The sequence below is a fragment of the Terrapene carolina genome, unplaced genomic scaffold (assembly GCF_002925995.2).
Source record: "Terrapene carolina triunguis isolate 2854851 unplaced genomic scaffold, T_m_triunguis-2.0 Scaffold714, whole genome shotgun sequence".
NCBI classification, from domain to species: Eukaryota; Metazoa; Chordata; order Testudines; family Emydidae; genus Terrapene; species Terrapene triunguis.
The window spans coordinates 13,816,365-13,843,057 of record NW_020665065.1 but is presented as its reverse complement, the minus strand read 5'-3'; the positions used below and the strand labels follow the sequence as shown (position 1 = coordinate 13,843,057).

The window sequence follows — 26,693 nt, the reverse complement described above, 5'->3', positions numbered from 1 at the left end:
AAGAAAGGGCCAGATTCACAGTGGTGTATATTGGTGTAACTCCATTGTTTTCCATAGAGAGAGGCCAAAATACACCAGCTAAGGATCTGCCATGAAGAAGCTAGTTTTAAACTGGATCCTGAAGGGAGTGAGGAGCTAATGGGGTTGGCTGAGAATACAGCTGCTGTAGTTGTGTTTCCTTGTACGTGTGTGAAGAGGTTGGGAGAGGAATTCTGCCAGGGCTGCAGTCTGCGAAGAATTGTAAATCAAAATGGGGGTCCTCAGGTCGCTAAAGTTTGAGAGCTGCTGCCCTAGTGCATAGGTCTCTAAAGGTTGCAGTTGGCAGACTACTAGCCAAGGCTCACAGAGTTTAAAGCCGGAAGGGACTATCACGATCATCTTGTCTGACCTCTTGGGCCACTCTTTGGCCCTCTAGTCCCTCCCACAGCCCAAATGCAGGATGGTTCCTTTCAGTATTTTATCTAGTGCTTTAACTAGTCTAGTTTTAAATAGACCAGACAGTGGAAAGCCCACATCTTTCCTCGGCCCTGTAGATCTCGATGTTTCCTCTGACATTCAACCTCAAGTTACCCCTTTCTTGACCTCATCCCGTTCCCCTGAGTTAGACCTCCTTGCACCTCCCCAAATACCCCCTCCCTCCTTGATGTTTCTCTCCCTCCTTAGTGTTTACACCTGTCAGGTCTTTTTAGATTGGTTTCTTGCTCTCCCAGACATTGCTTGGCCAAGGTGGGGTTGTTGAGCTTTCCACGTTTTTGCCCATAAATCATCTCTCTAGTTTCCTAGTCACGATGCGCTAGACTGTGGACCCCGGTGAGCATTCACTCAGGTCAGCTGACTCACTCGCGCCATTTGTCCGAGTAAATGTTCATCCACCTGAGTTCGGCTTGTGCGGCTCTTCTGCAATTTGATGGCTGCCACAGACAATTTCACAAGGTAGGGCCCCATGCGGAATTCCTAAAGCTGGTAGCATTCCTAGGCATCACACTGAAGGCCTCAGCATAGGAGTCATATACTGACCAATGTCACACATGTGCAGGGTGTGAAATTGACTCAGTCGTGTCAATTGCAACAAAGAGCCCAACCGGCCTGACAATGGAGTAGCTTAAAATAATTATCTGCCCAATATTTTATTCACGCTCCCTGTCTCCAGGTAATTCCACTTGCACTCAGTGATGCTTTCTCATTTTTTACTCCTGCATACTGAGAGAGACCCAGTATAATCGCAATCAATCACATAGCATATTCACTCCATTTTAGACAGCATGACACCCTGCTTTCCTACTTGGGCATACCTTTTTATTAGGTCATTATTGATTAGCATCTCTCTTTTACAGCTAACTAGGCCACGGTTATGTAGGGGATCACGCACCGCAGATAGAACTCTGGGGAAGCAGGAGGGGAAAAAAAATTGTATTCGGCACAGTCCTAGAATTTAGCACGATGGTTTCACCCCAGGATTTAAAAACCGAGCACACCGGCTACTGGTGGGATTAACGGAATGCAAATTCTGGGCTCAGTTTGGAAAACGGCTGCTGAAATTCAGAGGCTTATCCTGAGTCTGGAAAACGAGGGAGGCACTCTCACAAGAACGGGGCTTTTCCTCCTTATGAGATTTCTGGTGTTTCCAGCAGGGAACAGGTGTTTGAAAATGTCAGCCAGTTTGACTCTATTCCTCTTCCTATTTGTGCGGGTTGGGGACTGGGGTTTGTGCTCTCTGGATTTTTTCGAAGGTCAGGATTGTAAATTCTAGAGGAGCCGGGCAATTCATACCACGTAGTTATTTGCAGAGGGGGATGGCCACACATACAGACAAGTTCAACTCTGTAGGACAGGAATGCGCTATGTTTGTGAAACGGGGAGCTGGATTAGCAAAGGGGTATACAATACCCCTGTAGCATTGGCTTGTACGTCCCCTCGGTAACGGAATGCAAATTCCTGGTTGGTTGAGTTCAGCAGCAGGAAATACCTGCAGCTCATCCGCTTTGTCCTTGCTCCGCGGTTGCATTTTGTTGCCCCACAGTTTGCGTGAGGCCTTCAGGCTACATGTCGGGCACCCTTGACTCATAAGACCGTTTGGCCACATAGTTTGCACAAGGGGGTGATAGCCTCCTCGTTAGGCATCGGCAGATAGCTCCCATCAACGCTTCTGGGACTATGCTGCACAGGCATGAAGGAAGGCAGATGCAGAAAGGTCTGTAGTGAATAAAATAGAAGCTGTTGCTGTATCTTCTGCATTCCCTTTCCAGCAACACAAGACAGTGAAATGACTACATTAATCACCAGGTGCTGGCCCATGCATCCAGCATTACACGTCATCTTAAAGCACATAGCCTTCGAGCCCTTAGCGTGCACAACCATCCTACGAGTGAACGGGGGTCTGCAGGGATGTGTATGTTCTGGAGCCTGGATGGGTGATATTGGGATCTACCAGAATAAAGAAAGATCTTACCCTATGCCTACAGCCTTGTGATGGGTTAATAAAAAGTCTCTTTTTAAAACACTATAGTAAATGCTTTCATTGAATGTTCATTTAAAAAATTGTTTCAACTACGAGGGGTGAGTTTGATTTGGGTTTTTTGGTGCGGGATTTAAACAGTCTCCTGCGGTTTGTTGTCACAATGTTGTGCTAGTGTGTGTCAGATGACAGCTGTAGTAACCAGACCGGTCTAGTTTCATTGTCTAAACCTGAGTGAAAAGCAAAGAGGGAATCACCACCACTAAGAGCAAGAACTAAATTACTCCAGCAGTCTGAGCACTGGCCTAGGACCCAGAAACTCCTGGCCTTGGGATCTCTGAATGTGCCAAAGCCAAAAGGGACCATTGTGATCATCTAGTCTGACCTCTAGTATAACACAAGCCAGAGAACATCCCCAAAACAATTCCTAGAGCAGCACTTCCAGACAAACGTCCAGTCTTGATTTAGAAATTGTGTGATGGAGAATCCACCACAACCCTGGGCAACTTGTTCCAATGGGTCAGTAGTCGCACGATCAAAAATATACACCTTATTTCCAGCCTGGATTTTTCTAGCCTCAGCTTCCAGCCACTTGACCATGTTATACCTGCCTCAGATAGATTCAAGAGCCCATTATTAAATAATGCTTCCCCATGTAAGTCCTTATAGACTGTAATAGTCACCCCTTAATCTTCTCTTTAAGCTAAATAGATTCACCATAAGGCAAACTTTCTTATCCTTTAATCGTTCTTGTGGCTCTTCTCTGAACCCTCTCCAATTTGTCAACATCCTTCTTGAATTGTGGACACTAGAACTGGACACAGGATTCCAGCAGCACTTGCACCAGTGCCAAATACAGACAGAAAATAATCTTTCTGCTCCTACTCAAGACTCCACTGTTTATGCGTCCAAGGATCATATTAGCCCTTTTTGCCATACTGGGAGCTCACGTTCAGTTGATTATCCACCACGACCCCCAAATCTTTTTCAGAGTCTCTGCTTCTCAGCACGGAGTCCCCCAGCCTGCAAGCCAGGCTGCCTTTCTTTGTCCCTAGATGTATATACTTACTTTTAGCCTAATGAAAACGCGTATTTGCTTGCGCTCAGTTTACCGCGTGATGCAGACCGCTCTGACTCAGTGACCTGTCCTTTGTTATTTACCAGTCCCCCCAGTTTTTGTGCCATCTGCAGACTTTATCAGGGATGATTTTATGTTTTTTTCCCCCAGGTCACTGATAGAAATGTTAAGTAGCATGGGGCCAAGAACCAGTCCCTACGGGAAGGACTCCACTAGAAACGTACCTGCTCAGTGATGATTCCCCATGCACAGTTCCATTTTGAGACCTATCAGATTACAAATTGGCTATCTAATGTGTACCATGATAATTTTATATCATTCTAGTTTTTTAATTAGTGTTGTGCAGTACCAAGTTAAATGCCTCAGAGAAGTCTATTATATCAACAGTATTACCTAGATCAACCAAACTTGTAATTAATGCCAATCAACACAGGTTTATGGAAAATAGATCCTGTCTAACTTGATACCATTTTTGCATTACCCTCCTTTAGTTCTTGATTAATCAACTCCTGTATCAGCCACTCCAGACCTATAATTACTCGGGTCATCCCATTTACTCTTAAAATATTTGGCACAACATCAGCTTTCTTCCAGTTTTTTGGAACTTCCTCGTGTTCTGAGACTTATTGAAAATCAACATTAACAGTCCAGCATGCTCCTCAGACAGCTCTTTTAAAACCCTTGGGTGCAAGTTATGTGGACTTGCTGATTTAAAAATGTCTAACTTTAGTAGCAGCTGTTCAACATTCTATTCCACTAATATAGTGGGAGGAAGAGTGTTAAGAGTGTTATCATATGATATGACTACATCTGATTTTTCCCAAATACAGGACAGAAATATTTATAAAACACTGCTACCTTTTCTACATTATTATTGATAATTCTTCCATTTCCATCTAGTGATGTACCAATACCACGATTAGGATTCTTTTTGTTCCCTGTATACTTAAAAAACACCTCCTGATTATCCTTTAGTTTGCTAGTCCTTTGGTTCCCTTATCAATTTTCTACAATTCCTAGCTTCTGAATTATATTCATTACTATCAACATCCCTTTTCTTCCCCCTGCCTTCACTTCCCCTCTAAATCAGGTTGGTTGTGTTTGTTTGTTTGTTTTTAACTAATACAGCCTCCTTCCTCAATTGTTGGACTTTGGCTTTTTGGGCAACCAGTAAAGCATTCTTAAACAATTCCCAATTATCAGTCAGATTTTTCTGATTAAATTCATCCTCCACCCCCATTTGGCTCATGGTTGTTTTCAGCTTTGTGAAATTGGCCGCTTTAAAACACCAAATACATGTATTACTGGTCTGGACTTTTTTTCTGTTTGTACATTACCATTATTTTTTAGTTCTGTGATCAGTTCTTCTTATCTGTCAAGATTAGGTCTAGAAATAGAACTCCCCCAGGTTGGCTGCAGCACTTTTTGAGCTAGGAAATGATCATCTATAATGTTTAGAAATTCCAAGGACGTTTTAGTACTGGCAACGTTAGACCTCCAGCATGTATCACTCAAATTTATGTCGCCCATGATCATGCAGCTTTTCCCCCTACACGTTATAGACAGGTGTGTAAGGAGCCATTTAATCCTGTTCCCTAATGTGATTTGGTGGTCTGCAGCAGACTCCAACTAACACCCCAGTCTTGTGCTTTATCTGCTAGGACATTGATCCAGAAGCGTTCAAGCTCATTTTCTTCTGTGTTATCAGTGACTCAGAAAAGGGCGATGCCATTTTTTGATGTAGAGTTCCCCTCCCCTTTTGCCCACTCGGTCCTTCCTAAATAGGTTATAACCATTGATTTTTAACATTCCAATTGCGTGAATCATCCCAACACGTTGCAGTAATACTAACTAGATTGAATTTATGCTCATAAATGAGCCATTCCAATTCCTCTTGTTTGCTACCTAGGAGGCTAGCATTGGTTTATAGGCAATTAAAAATTTCTTCTCTTCATGTCCTTTGGTTCCTTGATTAATTTTGTTCTCAAGACCTTGAGTCTGTTCTGTGTCTTCACTGTTTTTACCCTTCCCATTTGTTATTAGTTTAACCCCCTCCACAGTACTCTAGCCAGCCTGTCCTCAAGGAGATTTGGTCCCCTGCTACTGAGGTGGAGGCCATCCAAATTATTCATCTCTCTCTCCCCATAGAAGGTGGATCCATGTTCCACAAAACCAAAACCCTCCACCTCACACCACTTACCTAGCCAGCGGGTCACTTCCAGAATCTTCTGCCTTTGGTCTTCTTTTGCTTGTGGGGCAGGAAGGATCTCAGAGAAGATCACTTGGACATTCTTCTGCTTCAGCGTGCTTCCGAGTTCTCTGGAGTGATGTTATCTGTGAGCTATCCCTCGATGCACTGTCGTTACTGTCGACATGAACCAACACCAACGGATCCTGACCTGTTCTCTTCAGAAGCCTATTCAGTCTTAGAGTGACGTCCCGTGTCTTGGCTCTGGGAAGACAGCGTCCTGTCCCGTTGTCTGCTTGTCCCTTGCAGAACGCTCTTTCAATTCTTAGGAGTATTGAATCCCCAACAAGGATCATCTGTCTTCCTTGGATGGTTGGAGAGCTCTTTGTGGGCAAGCTGAGCTGCCATCCAGAGGTGTGTCCCATACATCTCTCCATTCCCAGGGACCAACTGGATCTTGAGAGGTATCTTCTACAGTTTCCACATTGAGGAACTGGTATCAATTGGTAACTTCTAGCTGTGTGGAATTCCTTCTGGTCCTCTTCTCTCTGGTGGTCACAGCCTGCCCATCTTCATCTGTCTCCACTGGTAAAGAATGCTGATGTGATTTCTTGCCTCTGATGGTTAGGAACTGCCAGGCCTCCTCTGTCTCCTTGGTACCCAGCTTCCTGAAGCCTGGCTGTCCAGAATGCCTCAGCTACCCTGATTCTTAGTAGTGTCTTGAATCCAAGAAACTTTTCCTCCAGCACAGCCCCCAACTTGCACTTCATGTACCGGAAGTCCCTGCTGGCTTCAGGTAGTAAAGAAAACATGGCACCTCTGTTGCAAGTCACCACCGCTGCTCCATCCTGAAATTGCACATAGCGCTGAGCCTGGAAGGAAAACCTTACACTCCCTCTCTCATCTCCTCCCTGAAACTCTGTTAGCTGCCTCTGATCATGGCTCTCGAGTTCACCTGGCAAGTGACTCTTTATACCAAGTCTCCCTGATTAGCTCAGCTGAGCTCCACCCCACCCCACTAGGGAGCGATGAACCTGTCAGACTTCAGACAGCAGGGCTGGTCAGAGCTCCAAAGGGCAGAGCCTTACAGCCTCTTGCAAGGCACCAAACAGACCCCTCTAAGCTGCTTAGTGAGGGGCTCATGATTGCTACACAGCCTGGGCCCAGAGAACAGCTGACCCACAGACAGACCAAATGCACCACTCCCCACGTCCCACTACCTCCAAGCACCGAGCCCACCGTGGTGTCCTCCAAAACGCTCCTGTTAGCGGCCTCTTGTCACGTTCTCGCGTTCGCCTAGTAAGTGTCTCCAATTGGCCTTGAGCAAACTGCTTCTGCGCCTCGGTTTCTCTATATGAGGATTACTGATGCCTAACTTAGCTCGCAGGCAGATTTTAATGGAATGGTTGCAAAGCACTGTATGGATTTATGAACCCCCCCTCTAAGGTGATATTAACAACAGTGGTAAGGAATATTTTAAATGTGAAATTTATCATCATGCCCCCCCTTTAATTGCAGGCTGTTTTCTCTCTCTTTAAGCAGGATGGGCTGGCCTTCTTGTATAGTTTTCTAATGAATGATCAGGCCAGATCCACCACTGGTGTAAATCAGCACTGCTCCATTCAAGTCAATGGGCCAGATCCCCCAGCGGGTGTTAATCAGGGCAGCCTCCCTGAAGTCGGTGATGCTCTGGAGTTGTATGCCAGCTGAAAAGCTGGCCATTATGTTCAGAATTTGGTTTGGACACAAAGGGTGATGCTGGTTTGGACACACAGGGTCTGGGATAATTGCTGCTAATCAGTGTTTATGCCAAGGATTGGGTATTTAGAAACGAGCAGTGAGCCTGGTAGGGTAGCCAGTGTGGCACTCATGGCATGGCCTGCAATGTTCTCAGCAGGCAAGAGAATACAAAGGCGAATGTCTCCCACCACGTCACTTCACTTCAATCAGGAGGCAAGTTAATTGAGACCATTCTAAACTAACAGCAAGAACTGACCGTCCTGAGCAGTGTTATTCCTGTATTATTTCTCTGAATTATTGGTTGCTTGTTTTTACACTTTGCTACAGTCCATTTGTAGGGCTGGTGGTTGTGTATATTTATAGGTGTGACATGAGGAGGCAGAGCTTCCAGGGTTCTATTCCCATCTTTGTCAAGGAAGATGCTGCACCTTTGTGCCTCAGTTTCCCCACCTGCCTCACGGGGACGTTGTGAAGCATAGTTGTTTGCAAAGTGCTCTCACAGCTTCAAAGGAAAGGTCCCAGGGACTGGCAAAGGAATGATTATGCTCTCTGACATGCTTATCTGTTAAAGAAATATAGCTGGAAGGATGGCCCAGTGGTTAGGGAACAAGTCTAGGCCCTTGCAAGACTGGGGTTCAAGTCCCAGCTCTGCCACAGCCTTCCTGTGTGACCTGGGGCAAGTCACTTAAACTCAGGCCCTCAAAGGTGTTTAGGTGCCCAACTCCCATTGAGAATCTGTGCCTCAGTTTCCCCTCTGTGCAATGGGGAGACTAGCAGATTTTATAGTCATGGGGGTGCTCTCATTAGCATAGACACTACACTCGTGTCACTAACGAGTTTCTCTCTAAACAGGAGAAGCGGAAGATGGGAAGGCTGGAGACCACAGGGCAGGATTATGAGAGAGATGCCTAGCGTAATGATCCAGGTAAGGACTTCTCTCTCCCCATGCGGGAGGGGGAATAAACTATACTGGTATAACTGCATCCACACTACAGCTTGTATCACTATTTCAGCAAAAAAACCAACCACCCCAAAGCCAAAAACCGCCCCAAAACATCCCGTAACCGAGCTCAATATACTGGTACAAAAACCCTCTGTAGCCTTGGCCTTAGACTATGACGTCCTCAGCAACTGTGGTTCTGACTAAACAAGCCTCCTTTAAGCCTATAGCGTCACAGGCGAATGAATCCCCTCTATAAGCAGTTATCAGAAAGGGATAACTCCCATTGAAGGAGGAAGTGGAGTAACTCCTCTCTCTCTCTCCTGTGCAGGGAAAGTAGAGACCTTGATGTCCGTGCACAGCTCTGACTCTGTATTGCAGGCCTGACTGCAACAGCGCCTGCTCTTTCAGACACCAAAAATCCTACTGGATTGTGTCAAATATAATAAGCCTGAAGTTCCAGCAACTGGAGGACCAGAATAATCATCGGAGAAGTTCTTAGTTAACGTCTCAGGAATTGCTCCACTTGACACTCGAGAGAGCCCCAAGTTTCCCACAAAGAGGCCTCTGCTTTCTGCCCTCCTGCATTTTGTTTCCATATTCTTCTCAGAACGGTGCAATTACTTACCTGCTGGTGCCTCTGGGATCACCGCTCCCTATCCCAGCTCCTACTGTATTTTGCACTGGTCATGAAATTCTAACTGCCACCTTGAAAGATTTACAACCCAAGGTTGGAGACCGTTTACTTCACCGCCTGGTTTTCTGGTCTACTAAACCTTTTGCTAGATTCTCGCCGCCAGTTCCAACTCTAAAAGTCACCGCCCTCTATCGACTGGGAGATAAGCCTGAGACAAAATCCCTGGTTCAAAGATCCTTAGAGTTTAGAATAGTTTGGCTCCACGTCCAAACTTTACAGCTGGCCCTGTACGGGGGCCAAACGCAACCCCCAGGTCTAAACATCCCCGAGCCATGGGAAAGCTCAGATCCCAGATTCAGCATCACTGTCGGACTCGCTCAAGAGACTGGTCTGGCGTCTGTTCTTCACCAAGTGGGTGTGTTTCACGCATGGTTTGGGATTTGCAGTTTTCCCTGCCGCTCCAAATTGAGCTGCCCTAGGTAAGGATTTCCTAGGTTCCTCTACTAAAGTTAGATTACTTGCCTGCTGCTACTTCCCCCATTTGAGTGCTACAGTATTCAACGCATTCAAAGCCAGCCCAATTCAAGTTCCCTCTGACGTGAAAGATGGTCAGGTTTTCTGTACAGCCTCTCCCTTTCCTCCCACTCATCCTCTTTTCTTCTGCAGTGTTTGCTAGGATTTTTTTCTCCACCCAAATCTCCATTTCCCTCTTCCCCACTCATTCCCATACGGCCCCATGTTCTCCCCTTTAAGTCCCCCTACCTCCTCTCCCCTCCCCCCATACACGGTGGTGGCCTGCAAGAGGCAGACAGGGCCATGCTCTGCCTCCCTGTAGTGGAGCTGGAGTGCGGTCCGGTGAGGAGGACGCTAGCCTGGGATAAACACATTGGACTGAGAGATTCTCTGATACGTGAGACTAGGAGCCATATACCTTTAGAATGAGGGGCAGTGGGTGAATTGGGCCTAACAGTTTGGCCTCCTATTACTCACTCTGTCTTGATTTGTGAAAGAAAAAGTTTTAACATAGTTCTTTCATCCTCCATACTGAGCAAAATGCAAAGAAAAATCAAAACCAGTGAAACTAGACCAGTCGGTTTCAGCTGCTGTTTCTAGACGAGTTTCACTTTCTAGCGAACCCTGCTATGTTTGGGTTGGCAGCACCAGGGGGGAAATGTTCAGGTCCATCCAAACCTTGGGGTTGAAATTAAAAAGAAAAGGGGGGGGGGCGCATTTCAATTTCACGCAGGTTTTGTGAAAGCCAGTTCAGTCCTCAGCTGCCGTACTTGATAGCAGCTATAGAATCCAGCACATGATGGGGAGAAAGAGGCTGACAGTGATTCACAGTTAGGGTAGCCTACGAACTATAGCTTCCTTAGAGTGTGGGCTGAGTTGGGGCGTCTAGTCCCCATGGTCAGCTGACATTCACACTGCCATGAGCAGCAAATACTAGCTCCTTGATTTTTGGGTCTGCATGTTTTTCCTGCTCAGAGGATAAGCAAGGCAGACTTAAGAGCATGTCCTCCTATTCGAATCCTTTGCTGGCCAGGGCTTCTTGCAGCCAAAGACCCAATGAGCAGAGTCTCTGCTCCCTTCCACCTTGCTGTCTTGTCTAGGGAATGATTTAGCTTCAAATATATAATTTTTCATCGGCAAGTCATGAAAGGAGATATTTCCCCGCCCCTTTCTTTTGTTAAGGTGGACACAGCCACAAGGGCTGGAAAATACTGGACAGCGGAGGTGAGTTTTAAAGAGGAAATGAAAGTTATTGTCTATAGGCCTCGATTCTCTCCCCGCCCCCCAGGCAGTTCTTGGAATCTACCTAAAAATGTCAGTCACGGGATTCCAAAGCTGCACTAGCTTCTGTAGATGTGCGTTGAGTCAAGTTTCTGAAACTTCAAATCCTTCCCAACTGGCTGGAAAGAAATCGCTATATTAGGCAAACTCTGGTTCTGAGGAAATGAACAAATACATAGCAGAGCTTCAGCTACCCTGCTGGCAAGTGGTATAAAAACTTAATTTGTATTACAGTATGTGACAATATATACGATCCAATTTAATCACCTGGACTAGCCAAGGATCCAGGCCTAGCAAACACAACTTAGAAACAATTAAATCACATAGAATTCATTCATACTTTAAAATAAGCTTTATTTAGGGTTTTTTTTTTTATTTTTTTAATATTTTTATATTTGCATCCATGCCTTCAAGGACTCTTCCCCACTCACGCGGGAAAAGTTAAATCTAATATTACCCATAATTCATATGCTATTAATTGTAGTTTTCTTTTAAATAAATCATCCTCTTAGTAACTTTTTTAGAATTATTTCCTAATTTAGAAAAGCTGAAATGAAAAGGAAACTACTAAAATAACCAGGAGTTTTGCTTGCTTGTTTTTAAATGATAAAAACACGAGAGGGGAAAAATGTATAAAAATGTTCCTCTGCAGAGAAAGATGCAACAGGGTCGTTCTCCCCCTCCCTGGTTTTGGACACATCCCCGTTGCAAAGCAGAGCAGGTATTTAAAGCCACTTTCCCTAACCCCCTGTGGTTTCTCCAGATCCTTCTGTTAGAAGGAAATGTAGCATGGTGGTATTGTGTGTTTTAGTTTCATAATTAAAGACAAAATATCCCTTTCAAACAGGGTGCACGTATTGGAATTAAAAAAAATACACAATAGTATTTTATTAAATAATCTTAAATTTAAGAGCGTAAAATTGTATTGTAAGCATTAAAGCACGACGCACTGTATTTTGTAGTAACCAGATAGCTGTGCATGTTAGTGGAAAGAGGGGGAAAAAGAATCACATTTTGAAGAGAGCCTAATGGATTTAGGAGCACAAGTCCCCGGTAAAAAGAGTGGGCTTTGTGCTTCTGAATCTTTTAGGTGCACTGGCAAAAATCTCCACCTCCAAATAAACTAGAATTTAGAAGAGACTGAGCAGACGTGGTTTTTTTCAGAAGCAACTGCATCAAATTACCTGGTCTTTCCAAAATGCACATTTGTTTGCTTGCGAAGCAGAGTTAGAAGGAAACAATGCCCCACAATAAGGGTTGAAGAGATGCACCTGTCAGCTTTGCTTACCTGGGGGCGCCAAAGCTATTAGACTGCTGCACTGTGGGACGAATGACGGGAGTAGCCCAGACCCAGACCAGTTTTCTTACAGACAAAATAAATATCCCAGGACTGAGTTAACAGCATTGGATACAGAACAGTTTTCCAGTGTTCCCCAAGCATCTGATCCAACGCTGTTTCCTGATATTTACAGTCCGACTCACTCCCTACTTTACTCCGAAGTCTTTTAGTTCCCATTCAACAAAGCACATAACTTTAAGATGGTGTTTAAGTCACATTGAAGTCAATGGGACTTAAGTACTTTCCTGCAAAGAGATGGATTGCTGAATCAGGGCCTTGGTTCCTTAAGCCACGCTTTATCCCCCTTTCTTATTAATAACCCAAATGAATGCAGTATATAGGAAAAGCCGCAGACATGAGGCAAAAATGAATTGTATGTTTCTGTGGACAGAAAATACAATCAAAGCAAAGGTCAGTGCTTCCTTCCAAATACATGCAGTACTGAAAAGGCCGGTCTGCTTTGCAGTCTAACATTTTCCGCTACATTATTCCATAATAAATATCACTGTTGCTCTTTTCCAATACGTTGAGCATTTTTAAAATAGTTTTAGATAAAGATATCTGTACATATCTGACCTGGTTATACTTCCTATATAGCAATCTGGGTCCCCGATCCTGCTGTCTAGATCGACTGCGGGATAGGGGAAACGTACACCATGTTAGCATGCGAGACAGAGAAATGCAACAGAAATTCATTTGGAAAAAAAAAACCCCACAAAGACAAATAGAAAAACTGATTTCTCTCAGCTTCTACCCAATCCTACCCGAGTTCTGCAGGCAGCAGTTTAATAGAACAGTACAGTATAAACACACCCTCCCATCCCCATCCAAACCATTGTGGAAAAATATAAATTCCAATCTTTATGCAATAATTTAGTTAGAATAGCTCTTCTGGATTTGCGCAAATAAATTAAACTAAACAATCAGAGGAAAGTTAAACCATCATTCCAGGCTGACAGGCATTAAAAAGAGAACAGTGTTGCCTCCTGAGATTTTGGCCAGGAAGACATCACACTGAGTGAGATTTTAAGGTCTTTCTGGATAGGCAGAGCCTAATGTTTTTGTAACTCGGGTGCACCCTGTGAATAGGATACTGTCCCCTCCAACCCCTGACTTTTAGAACATACCAGATACAGAATGCACCGACATGAGGGGCTCAAGAAAACAGCGTTTTTGGACAAGAGACGTCACAAGCACAAAGTGCACAATATTTTTGTTATTTACAAATACACAGCAGTCCTTCAAGTTTCAAGTTTCATTAAGAAGAAAAAAAAATCAAAAACCAAAAAACCCAAACAAAACAAAAAATAGGAACAAAACGAGAGGATTACAACACAACTGCATCGCTCCAAAGACAACAGTTAACATAGTCACACACAGGCTTTGTTTGTAGTATGTACATCAGTTACAGAAGTGGCGACGCAGAGGAAAAAGGCTCACTTTCTTTTTTTTAGTTAGATGCATCCGCACACACACAACCACACACCCACCCACGCACGCACACCGGCAGCAGAGGAAGGAGGCAAGCTACCAGCTTGGGGAGGGGAGGGGTCACCAGTCTGCGTCTTCCTCTATGTAATAATCGGGAGCAGTACCATCAAAGAGGCCCGGGTCTAGGGATTTCCGCTGCTTCCCTCTGGCAAATACTCTGGAGATGGAACCAAATCCCATCTTCTCTTTCTTCTTTTTTCGTTTTTGGTCTTCGAGGTCCTCTAGAGACTGCAAAGCGGAGGGAGAAGCAAGAAGGGGAAATAACATGAGCGTCGACAATAAACAATCTGGGGAGAGAAGGTGCTCACCGGTTGGAGTGGGGCAGGAACTATACGAGGGAAAGGAGAAGAGCCAGAGACTCCATGGAGGCAACTGGGGACTGCTATAGCTATTGGTTTTATGTGGAAAGTGCCCAGATGCTATGGTGATGGGCAGCAGGCTAAAACCCTAAGATGGTTAGCTTTCAAAAATCTCCATCTAAGGGTCTGTGAAGTGCACAGACATCCAAATTCCTTTGGTGGCTTTAAATATCTCAGCCTTGATAACTAGGGCAAGGGGATGGTCCAGGCAGTCAGGAGAACGCCTACACAGTCAGCAACAGCGCTCGAGCTGGAGCTCCCGTAATGTAAATGAGAAGGAGCTGCTGGCAGGGGCCCTCCATTTTGGAATTTGCTCCCCACCCTCGGGTCCACAAGAGCCTGGAGTTGTTGCTCTTCCAGGCAAGCTGGGGCGGAGCCTGTGGGTTGAGGTGGAGATGTTTAGGGGCTGTCCCTGGCCTATCTACGTTGTAATTTTTCATTTACAGGTTAGGCACCCCGAGCAGCGGGCAGGTGCCTATTGGTGTATTTTAAAATATGTGCAGAAATTAATAAGGGCCTAATCTGATGTCACTGAAGGCTAATTGGGCTTTGGTTTGGACCCTGTACTTGGACCGTCTCTTATCCTAAATAATAACCGTAATATTTATTTACATAGTATCCATGCATTGGAGATATTATTCAAATTAATAGTACTTTGTGAAAAGGCAACAGGGTCTAATAAATTCCAGCACCAGAGTGAGGGAAAAAAAAATCCAGCCCCAATAACCCCCTTTCCTGCAATCCAAAAGCAACCAACCTCAGCCTAAGGAAATGGGATCTGAGCCCCTCACTCCCGACCTGCAGTCCCTGCTAGCCCAGCCCTGGGATCCACCCCTAGCTCTGCCAGTGCCCCTCGCATTGTAGCAAAAGTCTCATTCAACTTAATGAGAGCCAGAGGGGAGCTTTAAGTGGAAGGATGCTACAGAGAAACTCTGGCACGGTGGTGCCTGGGGAGAGGATTGCAGATGAATATGATGGAAGTTCTTGTTTTCTTAAATTCAGGTGCATTGCTTTGTGCAGAATGTAGCACTTTTACATAACCCCATGCAGGGCCAGCTCCAGGCACCAGCATTCCAACCAGGTGCTTGGGGCGGCAATCTGCAAGGGGCGGCACTCCGTGTGTTTTTGCCGCCCCGAGCAGCGCGCCGAATTGCCGCTGCCGCGGAAACGCGCGTGCCACCCTAACAGCGCACAGACTGCCCCCGCCGTCTGCAGCGGCAATTCGGCGTGCTGCTTGGGGCGGCAAAAACAGTAGAGCCGGCCCTGACCCCATGGACTCACCTACCTGTTCTTTAACTTAGGCTAAAGCACTAGAACCAGACAGAACAAGCTCAAAACTTGGGTCAGTGTGTCAGAAAGCCTATGGAAACTTTTGAGCAAACCTGGGAGGATTTAGTGGAGTCAAGATTTCACCCTACAAAGTGGGAGTTTTGCCATTTACTTCAAGGGGGGCAGGGTTTCACACTGGGCTTAGTGTGGGGGTTTTTGCGGGTAAAATAGGAGAGTCGTTTGACTGAGCTCTGCCTTGAAGTTTGGGTTTATTCAAACCGGAGACAGGACTCTAAGGCCCAGAGCCTCAAAAGAATGTAGGTGTCTAACTCCCATTGAAACCTAAATACCTTTGGGGAATCTGGGTCAAAAGGGGGAAGGGATAGCTCAGTGGTTTGAGCAGTGGCCTGCTAAACCCAGGGTTGTGAGTTCAATCCCTGAGGGGGCCATTTAGGGATCTGGGGCAAAAATCTGTCTGGGGATTGGTCCTGCTTTGAGCAGGAGGTTGGACTAGATGACCTCCTGAGGTCCCTTCCAACCCTGATATTCTATGATTCTATTACAGCTGGATTTTGACCACCACAAGTGTTCCTGGGGGGCGGGGGTGTCAGTGTTTGGACCCAGGGTTTTGGTGCGGCCTGTTTATATTTGGAACACCACACAGTTCAGGGACAGCTGGGGCACAGGCCCATCTGCAATCCAACCCCCCGCAGTGTGAATCCACGTGGGCGATGTTCACACAAACCCTTGTGAAGGGAAAACTCTGAGTCTAAAGGAGTTTCAACCGTTTCATCTCTCTCATCAACCTTCTCCCCTCTTGTTTTTCTTTAGTAGCAGCGGGCTCTAACTTGGAGACAGATCAGCCGTTGCTTTTGCTTTTCATGTCATTGCTTTTCAGACCGCAATGTGTGGTTTACCTGAAACTTTCTTTCCAAATAAAGTGTCTTGGAGTTAAAAAATACTGTCAAGAAGCAAACCCCAGCTCCAGTGTCTCACTCCAGAACAGGTACATTTGTGCAAATGGCGGGTGAGGAATGAGTCGAAGGTCCTGTCTGCTAAGGACATTTACAACAGTGTAGCTATTTCAATGCAGTTCCCCAGTCCTATCTGGCTCCCCAGCTGCAGCTTACTGGGGGATGTCACGGGACGATGATGCATCAGATGAAGCCCTGTGTGAGGCTGGTGCAGCACATCATTTAATTACACCACTGCACATTTCTTTCATGTAGACAGGGCCTCAGTTACTTTGGTTTCCACCGTTCTGCACCCACCCGACTGGACCCAGCATAGCTAGCTCATGCCGCTGCTCACCCCTGCCTGTTCTGCCAGCGCTGTGCTATTTTTAGTGCACTAGCAGCTCCTCGAGCTAGCAGGAGTGTGTCTGGCAATCATCCTCCCTCGCTCCTGGTGTAGACGTAGCCTACGCTGGTGTAACAGATACCGAGGAGCTGGCAGAAGGTGCAATTTACACCAGATTGGACTCTTTTGCGGGCCCATCCCCCTCTCTAAAAAGGCAACTGCTATTCCCAGTATCTGCCATTCTCTCTGAAATGTGATGCCTGAACTCTTCTCTCATCTCCTCGACTGCAGCTGGGCTGGAGTCAGAGAGTTTGGCTCTGGCTCCAAAGTTGAGGGTGGCTCAAATCCAGAGTTTTCATTCAGACCCATTTCCAAAGCTGACAGATGTTACCGATCATGGTCTACCTATATACTTGGGGCTTGTCTACACTACCCGCCGGATCGGCGGGCAGCAATCGATTCAGGGGGGGTCAATTTATCATGTCTAGTCTAGACACGATAAATCGACCGCTGAGCGCTCTCCCGTCAACTCCGGTACTCCACCAGAACTAGAAGCGCAAGCGGAATCGACGGGAGAGCGCCAGCTGTTGACTTACCGCAGTGAAGACGCCGCGGTGAGTAGATCGAAGTATGTCGACTTCAGCTACGCTATTCACGTAGCTTAGATCGACCCTGCGCGGTAGTGTAGACAAGCCCTTACAATATACCTATTCGGCATTTCACATGACTCTGGCCTCTGCACCATGTGTGTGTGTCAACCACGCTGCGCACTAATAAACTGTATTTCATTAGGAGATTGGTCAAGAAAGGCAATTGGTTTCCTACCTGTACAATTGGGTTGTGCAAGTTCTTCTGTACCGGTCCAGGACTATCCCCCTACCGGTAGAAGGAGACAGATCACATTGAAACAGCATAAACACAGTCCTAGTACCACACAGCACTGCTAGAGCAAAACCGGCCCAGGGATATAAACGCACACCCAGCAGCTCTCTCTCTGGAAATCCTGCTTATTTCTGGGCTTCAGAGCATTAGCTGTTGCAAAGTTGCTGCTGTTTCATGTTGAAGCCAATTTGTTTTGGGAAGGAGAAGTGGGGTTTGGGAAAAGAGAAGATCATGCGGAGGCAGGTAAAACTGTATGTTCCCTAGACTATGCCACAGAGACTAGGCTAAGGGCAACCAAGAGGGAAATTCAAACATGGTTTTGGAAAAATCAGAATCTCAGAATAAAGAAGGGTGAATCCGCTGAACTCAACCAAACTCCCTTGAACCGAGACAAGATTCATTTAACCCTTTGTTCTCACGACTCCTGCACCTTTGTCTCATCTTTGCAAACCAGAGAAATTTCTGAGAAACACCCGAACTTCGGTGTGCTTCTCAGAGCCCAGACGCACCCTTCCAACCCACATTAGTAACAAAAATAAAATCCAGACGAATGCAGACATTTCGGTCCAGGTCCCTTTCCCAGGTCAAAAAACTAAAGAGGAAAAGTTTAATCTTGAGCCACCGTTTATGCTGTTCCGAGTTGGTCTGCCTCTGCCTGTTAGCAAGGGCTAATGCCACTGGTTCTGGACCGGTATAGGAAATGCCACAGATTGTCACATTAATTCGTGTCGGGCCAGGTTCGAAGGCAATGGGTATAAGTTACACATTGGTGAGCAGGTGGAAAGGAGCCTGCATTGGTGAAACAGACATGCCAAGTGACCAATTTGGTGTGGAGACGGGCCTGCTTTACTACCTCTTCTCAGCTCTTTATTACATCCTTCTCTTCTGGCCCCCTAAGCATGGAGTTTACACCAGCTTACGCTCCTTTAGACTGAGATCTACTCCCTGAACTCAGATCCCCTCTGACTTATATCTTGATTCATATGCCACAGGGGCTGGATGTAATTGGTCAAGCAAAAATGTAACGAGGAGGACTGAAGCTAGCCCCTCGTTAACGAGGGGGGACGTGCCTGACTATCACCAATTAGTAATAAATCATTATTTGTACAGCACTGTTCAGGGTGCTGGATGCTTTATGTGGGAATGGTCCAGGACTCAATGGGAAATGGCCTTGTTATCAGCTTGCACAAGGATTTGGGAAGATGCCGCATATTCTGCCCATTTGGGTTTAGACCCAGCTAGGAAGCACCATCCTAGTACTAATCAAACCTAGGGAGTGAAAAAAAACAACCACTGGGTGGAACGTACCATGCCTGAGAGGTTGTGTGTGTGTGTGTGTGTGTGTGTGTGTGAGACAGACACACACACACAAACTATTTGAAATGGGAGGAACAGCCACCGTGAAAGCATGACTGTCAAACTACAAAAGCCACACAAATAAATCTGCTCACTAAAAGTTAGCTCTAAGGGCTTGTCTCCACAGCGAGTTATTTCAGATGAGCTATTCCCGATTAACGCCATGTGTGGATGCCCTTGTTCCAGAATAGGAGTGCCTTATTCTGAATTAGGCTACATCTACACTACAGGGGGGAGTCGATTTAAGATACGCAAATTCAGCTACATGAATAGCGTAGCTGAATTCGACGTATCACAGCCGACTTACCCCGTTGTGAGGACGGCGGCAAAATCGACTTCTGCGGCTTTTTGTCGGCGGCGCTTACTACCACCTCCCCTGGTGGAGTTAGAGCGCCGATTTGGGGATCGATTGTCGCGTCCCGACGGGACGCGATAAATCGATCCCCGAGAGGTCGATTTCTACCCGCCGATTCAGGCGGGTAGTATAGACCAGACCTTAGTTTAATCCAATCGGTCCTTTCTGTAGGAAAGCTACTTAAACTAACTTGGAAACAGACACTCTTAGGGCTTGTTTACACAGACAGTTTGTGCATGGTAAACTGAGGTGAAAATCTACCCCACACTAGCCTGCTGCACACTCACTGGCTGTCTGGACGCTGCTGTCGTGCACTGAAAGTTCCCTAATGCACTTTAATCTGCTCCCATTTCAAAGAGGGGGAGCTCAAAGCACACAAGAACTGCCGGTGCACGGCAGCAGGGTCTATTCTGGACACAGTGCGTGGCAGGCTAGAAATAGGTAGATTTACATCCCAGCTTGCCGTGAACTGTTGGTCTAGACAAGCCCGTATTCTGGAATCAGGAATAGTTAATCTGCTTTAAATTCGTACCGTACCTTATTCAGGATGAATTTTCACGTGCAGACAAGCCTGTGCCACACCCCCCCATTGGTCTCCCTGCCAGCGAGAGGCTCGGTGAGCCTCAGCTGTGAGGGTGGGCTTTGGCGATGCCGATGCCTCTAGGAGCGAGACAAACGCTCCCCACTCAGGTCACTCCAGAGTGATCAGATGCTGCCTTACAGACGTGAGCTGGACTTTAACTGGTGACCCACAGCTAACGGGTGTGTTATCAATACACTGAGCCGGCCAGTCCTCTGTTCTTCTGGCTGTTCGACACTGTTCTTCTGGCTGCACAGTGCAGACACCCCGTATCTCTCTCCTTCATTGCAGTGGGGCAACTGCCCGAGGGGCTTGGAGATTGTTCTCTCAGGGTACGTCTATACTTACCTCCGGGTTCAGCGGTAAGCAATCGATCTTCTGAGATCGATTTATCGCATCTTGTCTAGACGCGATAAATCGATCCCGGAAGTGCTCGCCGTCGACACCGGTACTCCTGCTCCGTGAGAGGAGTATGCGGAGTCGATGGGGGAGCCTGCCTGCCACGTGTGGACCCGCGGTAAGTACCTTATAGTTCGAACTAAGATACTTCGACTTCGCTGAAGTTGCGTATCTTAGTTCGAACTGGGGGGTTAGTGGGGACCAGCCCTCATTCCTGTATGGTTGCCTTAGTCAGCATATGCTGCAGGGCTTTCTTATCTGGTAAATGCTCACTCACTGAACTCCTAGAATTAAGTTACATTTATCTGCATTTATTAGCCAGGTTATCTTAATTATGAACCGTATAACCTCTCTGCTCTCCCACTGCAATGTTTCTGGATATTTCCTGCACCTTCCAATGTATTTTCTCTATTGAACTTTGAAAAATTCTCTTCCACGCCGTCACTCCAGTCATTTAAATCAATTCTATTGATACCGAAGCAACAGACTCCTGGCCGATCTTTCTTTGCTTCTGTCATTGGTAGAAAAGGCTGCCGCTCTCTTTCTCCCCTCCCCCAACTTAAAAAATGTGGAATGCAAAGGGCCGAATTCTGTTCTCATTTACACAGTGTTATACATCAAGAGTAACTTCACGGATGGAATTACTGTAGATTTATACCAGTGTAAAAGGAGAGCAGAAATGTGGATTCACACCAGCTCAGTGTGTGAGATCATGTCTCCCTCTAGTGGCTAGAGAAAGTATCAGCCCTAAATCTGTTCGCTAATGGAGAGTCTCCTTTAAACTCACAGCTACGCTTTTGGAGAGGAAAAGGGTAGGTTCTGTCCCCGGTGCTGCAAGTGTGCGGTTGACCCAGTGATTGTGGCTGGAAGCTCTGTGCCTCTTCAGTTCACAGGGAGTTTGACAAACCCTGTTTTCATTTTGACTCATATGGCTTCCCAGCTCTCAAGTTTGATTCAGAGGAACTTGAAGGCTGAGAGTGAAACTCGGTCTCAGTGGCTCAATTTTGATTGATGGGGAGGGGGAGGGGGAAGGGGACGTCACATCATGAGAAACTGTAAAGCTCTGCACGTCCTCAATCAAAACCTAGAACATGGAGCCCGAGGGGAGAAACACTTTGTCAAAGTCTCAGTCCAGGTCCAACTCGAACATGGATCTGTTTTTAAGTACGTTCATACATTTTCGCTTTGTTGAAGCTTGTTCCTCCCCCGGAAACCTGAGAGATTCCGAATGGCTAGTTAGGAAAACTGCCATTTCAATCAACCTCTTTGCAATCCATGTTCCGGGCTGCAAAAATAAGGGCCTGGCACAAAATTATAGTTGTTTCTTCAGGACTTTTTACTAAAATCAGAGATGCAACATTTTTGCACAGCTCTTGAAAAGAGGGACGTGGATTCCCCACTGCCTCGTACTGTGTGTGGGCGTGGCCGCCAGTGCAAAGTGAGAGCCAGGGACACGCACTTTGCAGAGGTGCAAGTGAGCACACAGAGTCAGGCAGTGTAGAACCAACTCCTGGTTGGTATGTGGGTAGTTTTAAGTCCCATTCAAACTCAGGATTTACATGAATAGCCTGATCGAAAGCCCGGTGAGAGGCTTTGCCTTGTCGTTGGTGGGCTTTGGCTCAGGCCCCAGAAGAAGGGCTGGCAAAAGACAAGCAGGTAAGAGCGATGGTTAGGGTTAGAAACATTGGCACGGATGTTAAGAGTCACAAACGACCTCACAACTGCCTTACATTGCAGAGGGAATGCGTCCGATGCCGGGGCGAGTTGATGTCACTTGGCGTCGATGACCTATCGCCTTCTGCTGCTGATGCATCGGAGATGATGGAAGGCTGCCGTGAATGGCACGGACTCACTCTGACAGCTGGAAGGCAAGGAGCAGAGTTAGGGCTCAGTGGAATTAGTATGTTCATCTCTGTGCCCTCCCTGCTTTAGCTCGGATACTACACCATTCTCGGTCTGTGAATTTGGTTCTCTCCAGTGCTGTGTTTATACACAGACAGTCACCGGCTGGGGCGTTGGATGAATGCTTTAGACCACCGCATAACGCTGCAGATCTGCTATCCTGCCTGTAACTTCTGGGGGGCAGCTGCAGAGATAGAGAGGGTGCGATGGCTCAGCTGTTGGACTAGAGACCTGGATTCAGGTCCCGGTTCTGCCGCAACTTAACTGCGTGAGCTTGGGCAAATCCCAACATTTCTCTGAGCTTCTGTTCCCTATCTGTAAAGATCCTTAGTCTCCCTTCTTTATTTAGACCCTGACAGAACAAGGAGTAATGGTTTCAAGTTGCAGTGGGGGAGGTGTAGGTTGGATATTAGGAAACACTATTTCACTAGGAGGGTGGTGAAGCACTGGAATGGGTGACCTAGGGAGGTGGTGGAATCACCTTCCTTAGAGGTTTTTAAGGCCCAGCTTGACAAAGCCCTGGCTAGGATGATTTAGTGGGTGTTGGTCCTGCTTTGAGCAGGGGGTTGGACTAGATGACCTCCTGAGGTCTCTTCCAACCCTAATCTTCTATGATTCTATGATAATTAGTTAGATGGGTAACAACTTGTGCCAAAGGGAGAAGCATCTTCATAATCCAAGCTAAATAACATAACGACTTTCTTTGGCCCCACGTGGAATGCGGTTTGCTCAAAGGAACACGATCAATTTAGTCTGGGCCCCATAGTTAGGTTTGGTGGGTAAAAGACAGAAAGGATGAATAGAAACATTAATAAATGTTGCAGGTTTTCTTGTTTAAGATCCAGACAGTCCCTTGCAATATTGTGAAGTCAAACCCCGGAGCACGGTGCTGTGGTGGGAGACTCAGAAACCGACCAGACTAATTTCATAGTCAAAGGTGAATGAATTTAATCTATCACTAATTTATGATGATATTTGTCAACTGGGAAGATTAAATGAACATATTTAAAAACAAACACTCTTGATATTGTCCTTTTAAAACAACTCACCCTAGAAGTTTGTAGGCTGGTCCAATTGGCCCTACATAGTGTTCAAGCTCTAATATGGCTGCAAACATTTTTTTGTGGGAATTTCTTACATTTCAGATGATGACACGCTAATAAGTTACTGTTTTTTTCCATCCTTCCTGCCCGTGGTGGGGGCTCCCCAGGGTTGCTACTCAATAGTTTGAGATGATAATGACCATCCCAATAGTCACTTTCCTTGGTGAGTCCCTGAGCATGAAAGGCACCGAAATGAAGCTCTATTGTGCCGGACGACTCCAGCACGGGGCAATGGTTTGAGCACAGCACTGGCCGTGAGGACACCTGGGTGCCATGCCTGCCTGTGACAGAGACGTGTTCTGTGGCCATGGGCAAGTTCTTTAATGTTTGGGCTCCAGGTACCCCACTTGCAAATGAGGAAAGTAATAGTCACTTCAGTACATTAATGTCTGTAAAGTGCTTTGAGATCCCCATGTGAACAGCGCTACAGAAGAGCAAAGATTATTGTTGTGGTTAAAAACGGGATCCTTGGAGCCCATCCAGGCCCAGGTATCACCTATGCCTTGTGAGAAAGAAGGATAATGTCCTTTTGTTGAGCACACAGCTTTAATCCAAATGGATCCCAAAGTGTTTCCTGAACACGCTGACGGGGTTTTTCAAAAGCAGCTAAGAGAGTAAGATACCTAATTCCGAATGGGAGCTGGGTGTCTAACTCCCTTAGGCTCCTTCGAAAATCTCCTGGAGTCACCCACCACTGCAGGGCAACCACCTATGGCAAGCCCTTCTGCTTGCGAACAAATTCCTCTGCAGCGTAGTGCTCGCCGCCGACTTCTGAGCAAATGCATCCTCCTCCCTGATCTGCCTTTGCAGGGCTTAAAGGAACGAGGCGCGGACGCCTTTGAGATCACCTCTCAGGAAAGGCTGGGAACTGCTGCTTCCCGAGGCCTGGGATTTGGTTGCAAACAGTTGGGGTGCTGGGTAGGTTATTGGAACAGGGAGAGCACATAGGGTATCTTAGAATTGAAAGGGAAGAGGGCAAAGCCTGCTTGGTGGCCTTGAAACAGCATCATGCACTCAAGCAGGAGAATATAGGCTCCAGTGAGACCAATGCTTTCCAGTGTGGACATTTCAAGCTAGGCAGCTACATCCATTTAGCTTGTTCAGCTCTACATGGCAGGGACTCTCTCTTACTATGCGTTTGTACAGTGCCTGGCACAAGGAGGGCCGGATCTCACCGGGGGCTTTAATGTGCTACTGCAGTACAGATAATAAAGACAGATCCATTATTATTAGGTGCCTAAGCGCGGGCCCTGATTTCCAGAAGTGCCGAGCTCCCATTGACTGTGGCTGCTTGGAAAGTCAGGCCCCTTACTCGGATGGCCAACTCTACGCCCCCAGGTTTGAACATCCTGGCCCCAGTTCACAGCGTGGAAGGCAGAGAGCGGGGAGACCAGCCTCCATTTACTCCAGCCTGCTGCTCTGAAGCGGAGTTGAAGCTGCTCCCTGAAAGGGGATTAGTTCAGGAGGCTGCCCAGCTGGCAGAGTCTCCAGACTTTGAAGCCACAGGGGAAGGGGAGGTTATGCATAGCAGCCTGGGTCTGAATCTGTATTTTGAGACCTGGTTGGGTTTCTTACATGCCCTTGTCAAACCATGGGAGAGACTTGTACCACAGAGGGTAGAAGCAGTGAATCCCTTGCCCTCCCACAGCACCCCTTCTCCAAACATCTCCACATGCTTTACAGCTAGGCCTCGATTAAGCCTTACAACATCTGGAGGAGACAAGAAAGAGAGAGCTGAGGATGACATCAGCCCAACCACTGAAACTCAGCCAACCTCTGGGGTGAAAGGTGGCAGCTGTTACAGGGCACTGCAGTACTGCGTAACCGCTTGGAACAGGAAGGAACAAAGAATGTTGTGTATTCACTGGATCCCGCAGGAGGGATTTTAGGGGGCAGAACATAATTTATCTTAACTGGGGTTCAAAAGAATCCTAAAACTTCAATGACCCGAAGGCCTCAGGCTTACACCTCATCTGAAAGAGGGGAATACAGGGGTGAAAATCCTCAGTGTTGAAGATAAACCCTAATTTTAAAATGAATGAGAATTGTTGACATTCAAAAGGGAAATTGTTAAGCTTCAGATCAAAGTTGGCTCAAGGCTGTGGGCCAGATCCTCAGCAGGTGTCGACTGGCATAGATACATTGGCTCCAGTGTAGCTACGACCTGGGGATCTGGCCTCATGCCTCCGGAACTCTCATATGTATTTAAATCTTTCTCCTATACCCGCCTCTCCTTGGAGCGGAGTCATACCAAGCTACTGGACTTTATTTCCCTCCCTGCCACAGTACACAAGACTAACCCTTTGCTGGAACAAGGCGGTTCTCAATTTCATCAAGAATGCCATCGTCTTAAAGGCAGACGAGATCACAGAGGTTTCCCAAAGGGGTTTGTGGCTGGCTAGGGGCTCACCTTGTCGGTCTGCTGAATGCTGGGGGTGCGCATGATAAAGCGTCTGCTGGCTCTGCCGGATAGCAGCTGTGAGCGGGAGATCCGCCTGCATCACCCATTCCTGATTCCCATTCAACACGGTCTCGCCTGGCATGGCTAACGAGTGACGCTTGGGGACATCCTTGGTTAACGTGGCTAAGGACTGCTTGGCCTGATGGGATAAAAGAACAAAACACAAGACAATGAAACACTTCTCTCAAGACAGCACTCGGATTGCAGTGCGTTCGAGTCACCCCTGTGCAGAGGGGCTAACACAACGCACGGGGGCCAGCCCCGGCTTTCCGGCAGCCCCCAGGTAAGACTAAGCATAAGTGATTGAGCTGGGGTAGGCTGGCCAGTTGAAGTCAAACCTATTTGGTCATCACAAAGAAAACAAAAACAGCACAACAAAGCGTTAGCGTGTGATTTACCTTCGAGAGAAACCTGGACCAAAAACTGAAACAGCTGTTCCTGCAAATACAGGAGCCAGTGATTTATACAGTAAGCGGTGCCAAATTTCATGAAGAAAGGCAAAGGCACACAGAGAAAGTCAGTGGTTGGCTTTGGTTCAGATGTGTTAAACGGGCCTGTTTGTTCTTCTGCTGTTCCCGGTGGACTTGGCAGGCTCAGAGGGACGCTTTCCCCCTGTTCAATATTTTGCTTTTTTGAAAAATTAAACAGAAGCATCTACAAAGTAAAAATAATTTGAAAATTCTCATTAAAGAGGTGCCCGTTGCTTGACTGTACCTTTTAATTAGCCAGCAGAGAATAGCTCCCATGATTCACTCCATGTTTTATAACTAGGACAACACAGAATATTTCCACAGTTCTGAAGTGCCTTGGAAATCATAGGCTGGTTGGGTTTTTTCCAGTCCCTCAAGGTGTCACTTATTAAAGGCCCAGTCCTGCATTTTGATCCCTGCCTGTGGTCCCTTTATGCCCCCTGTTGACTTCCCTGGGACTCTGTGCAGATGTCGAGGTAGGTCAGTGATCAGATTAAAGGATCAGGGTCTGTCGCATTAAATGATGCGGTGCCTTTGGTCGGACTTCAGAGGAACAAGGAGGGCATGAATTTGCTCCTAAGGTACAAATGGAGCTG

At 46.7% G+C, this 26,693-nt stretch overlaps 1 protein-coding gene across 4 annotated transcripts in view; it reads right to left on the bottom strand.

Moving 5' to 3' along the window:
• LOC112104185 (kazrin) overlaps positions 1 to 26,693 on the bottom strand; it is a 400,475-nt gene that overhangs the window by 41,819 nt on the left and 331,963 nt on the right. For 3 of the 4 annotated variants that reach the window (XM_029913544.1, XM_029913546.1, XM_029913545.1), the window contains exons 5-8: positions 25,577 to 25,766; positions 21,892 to 22,022; positions 17,415 to 17,465; positions 11,201 to 13,890 (exon numbers count right to left, since the gene is read on the bottom strand). In XM_029913544.1, the coding sequence (XP_029769404.1) occupies positions 13,723 to 13,890; positions 17,415 to 17,465; positions 21,892 to 22,022; positions 25,577 to 25,766 (540 nt within the window). In that variant the 3' untranslated portion in view covers positions 11,201 to 13,722. Of the gene's footprint in view, positions 1 to 11,200; positions 13,891 to 17,414; positions 17,466 to 21,891; positions 22,023 to 25,576; positions 25,767 to 26,693 lie in introns of those variants that run through there. The other variant, XM_026659996.2, reaches the window with a different exon arrangement.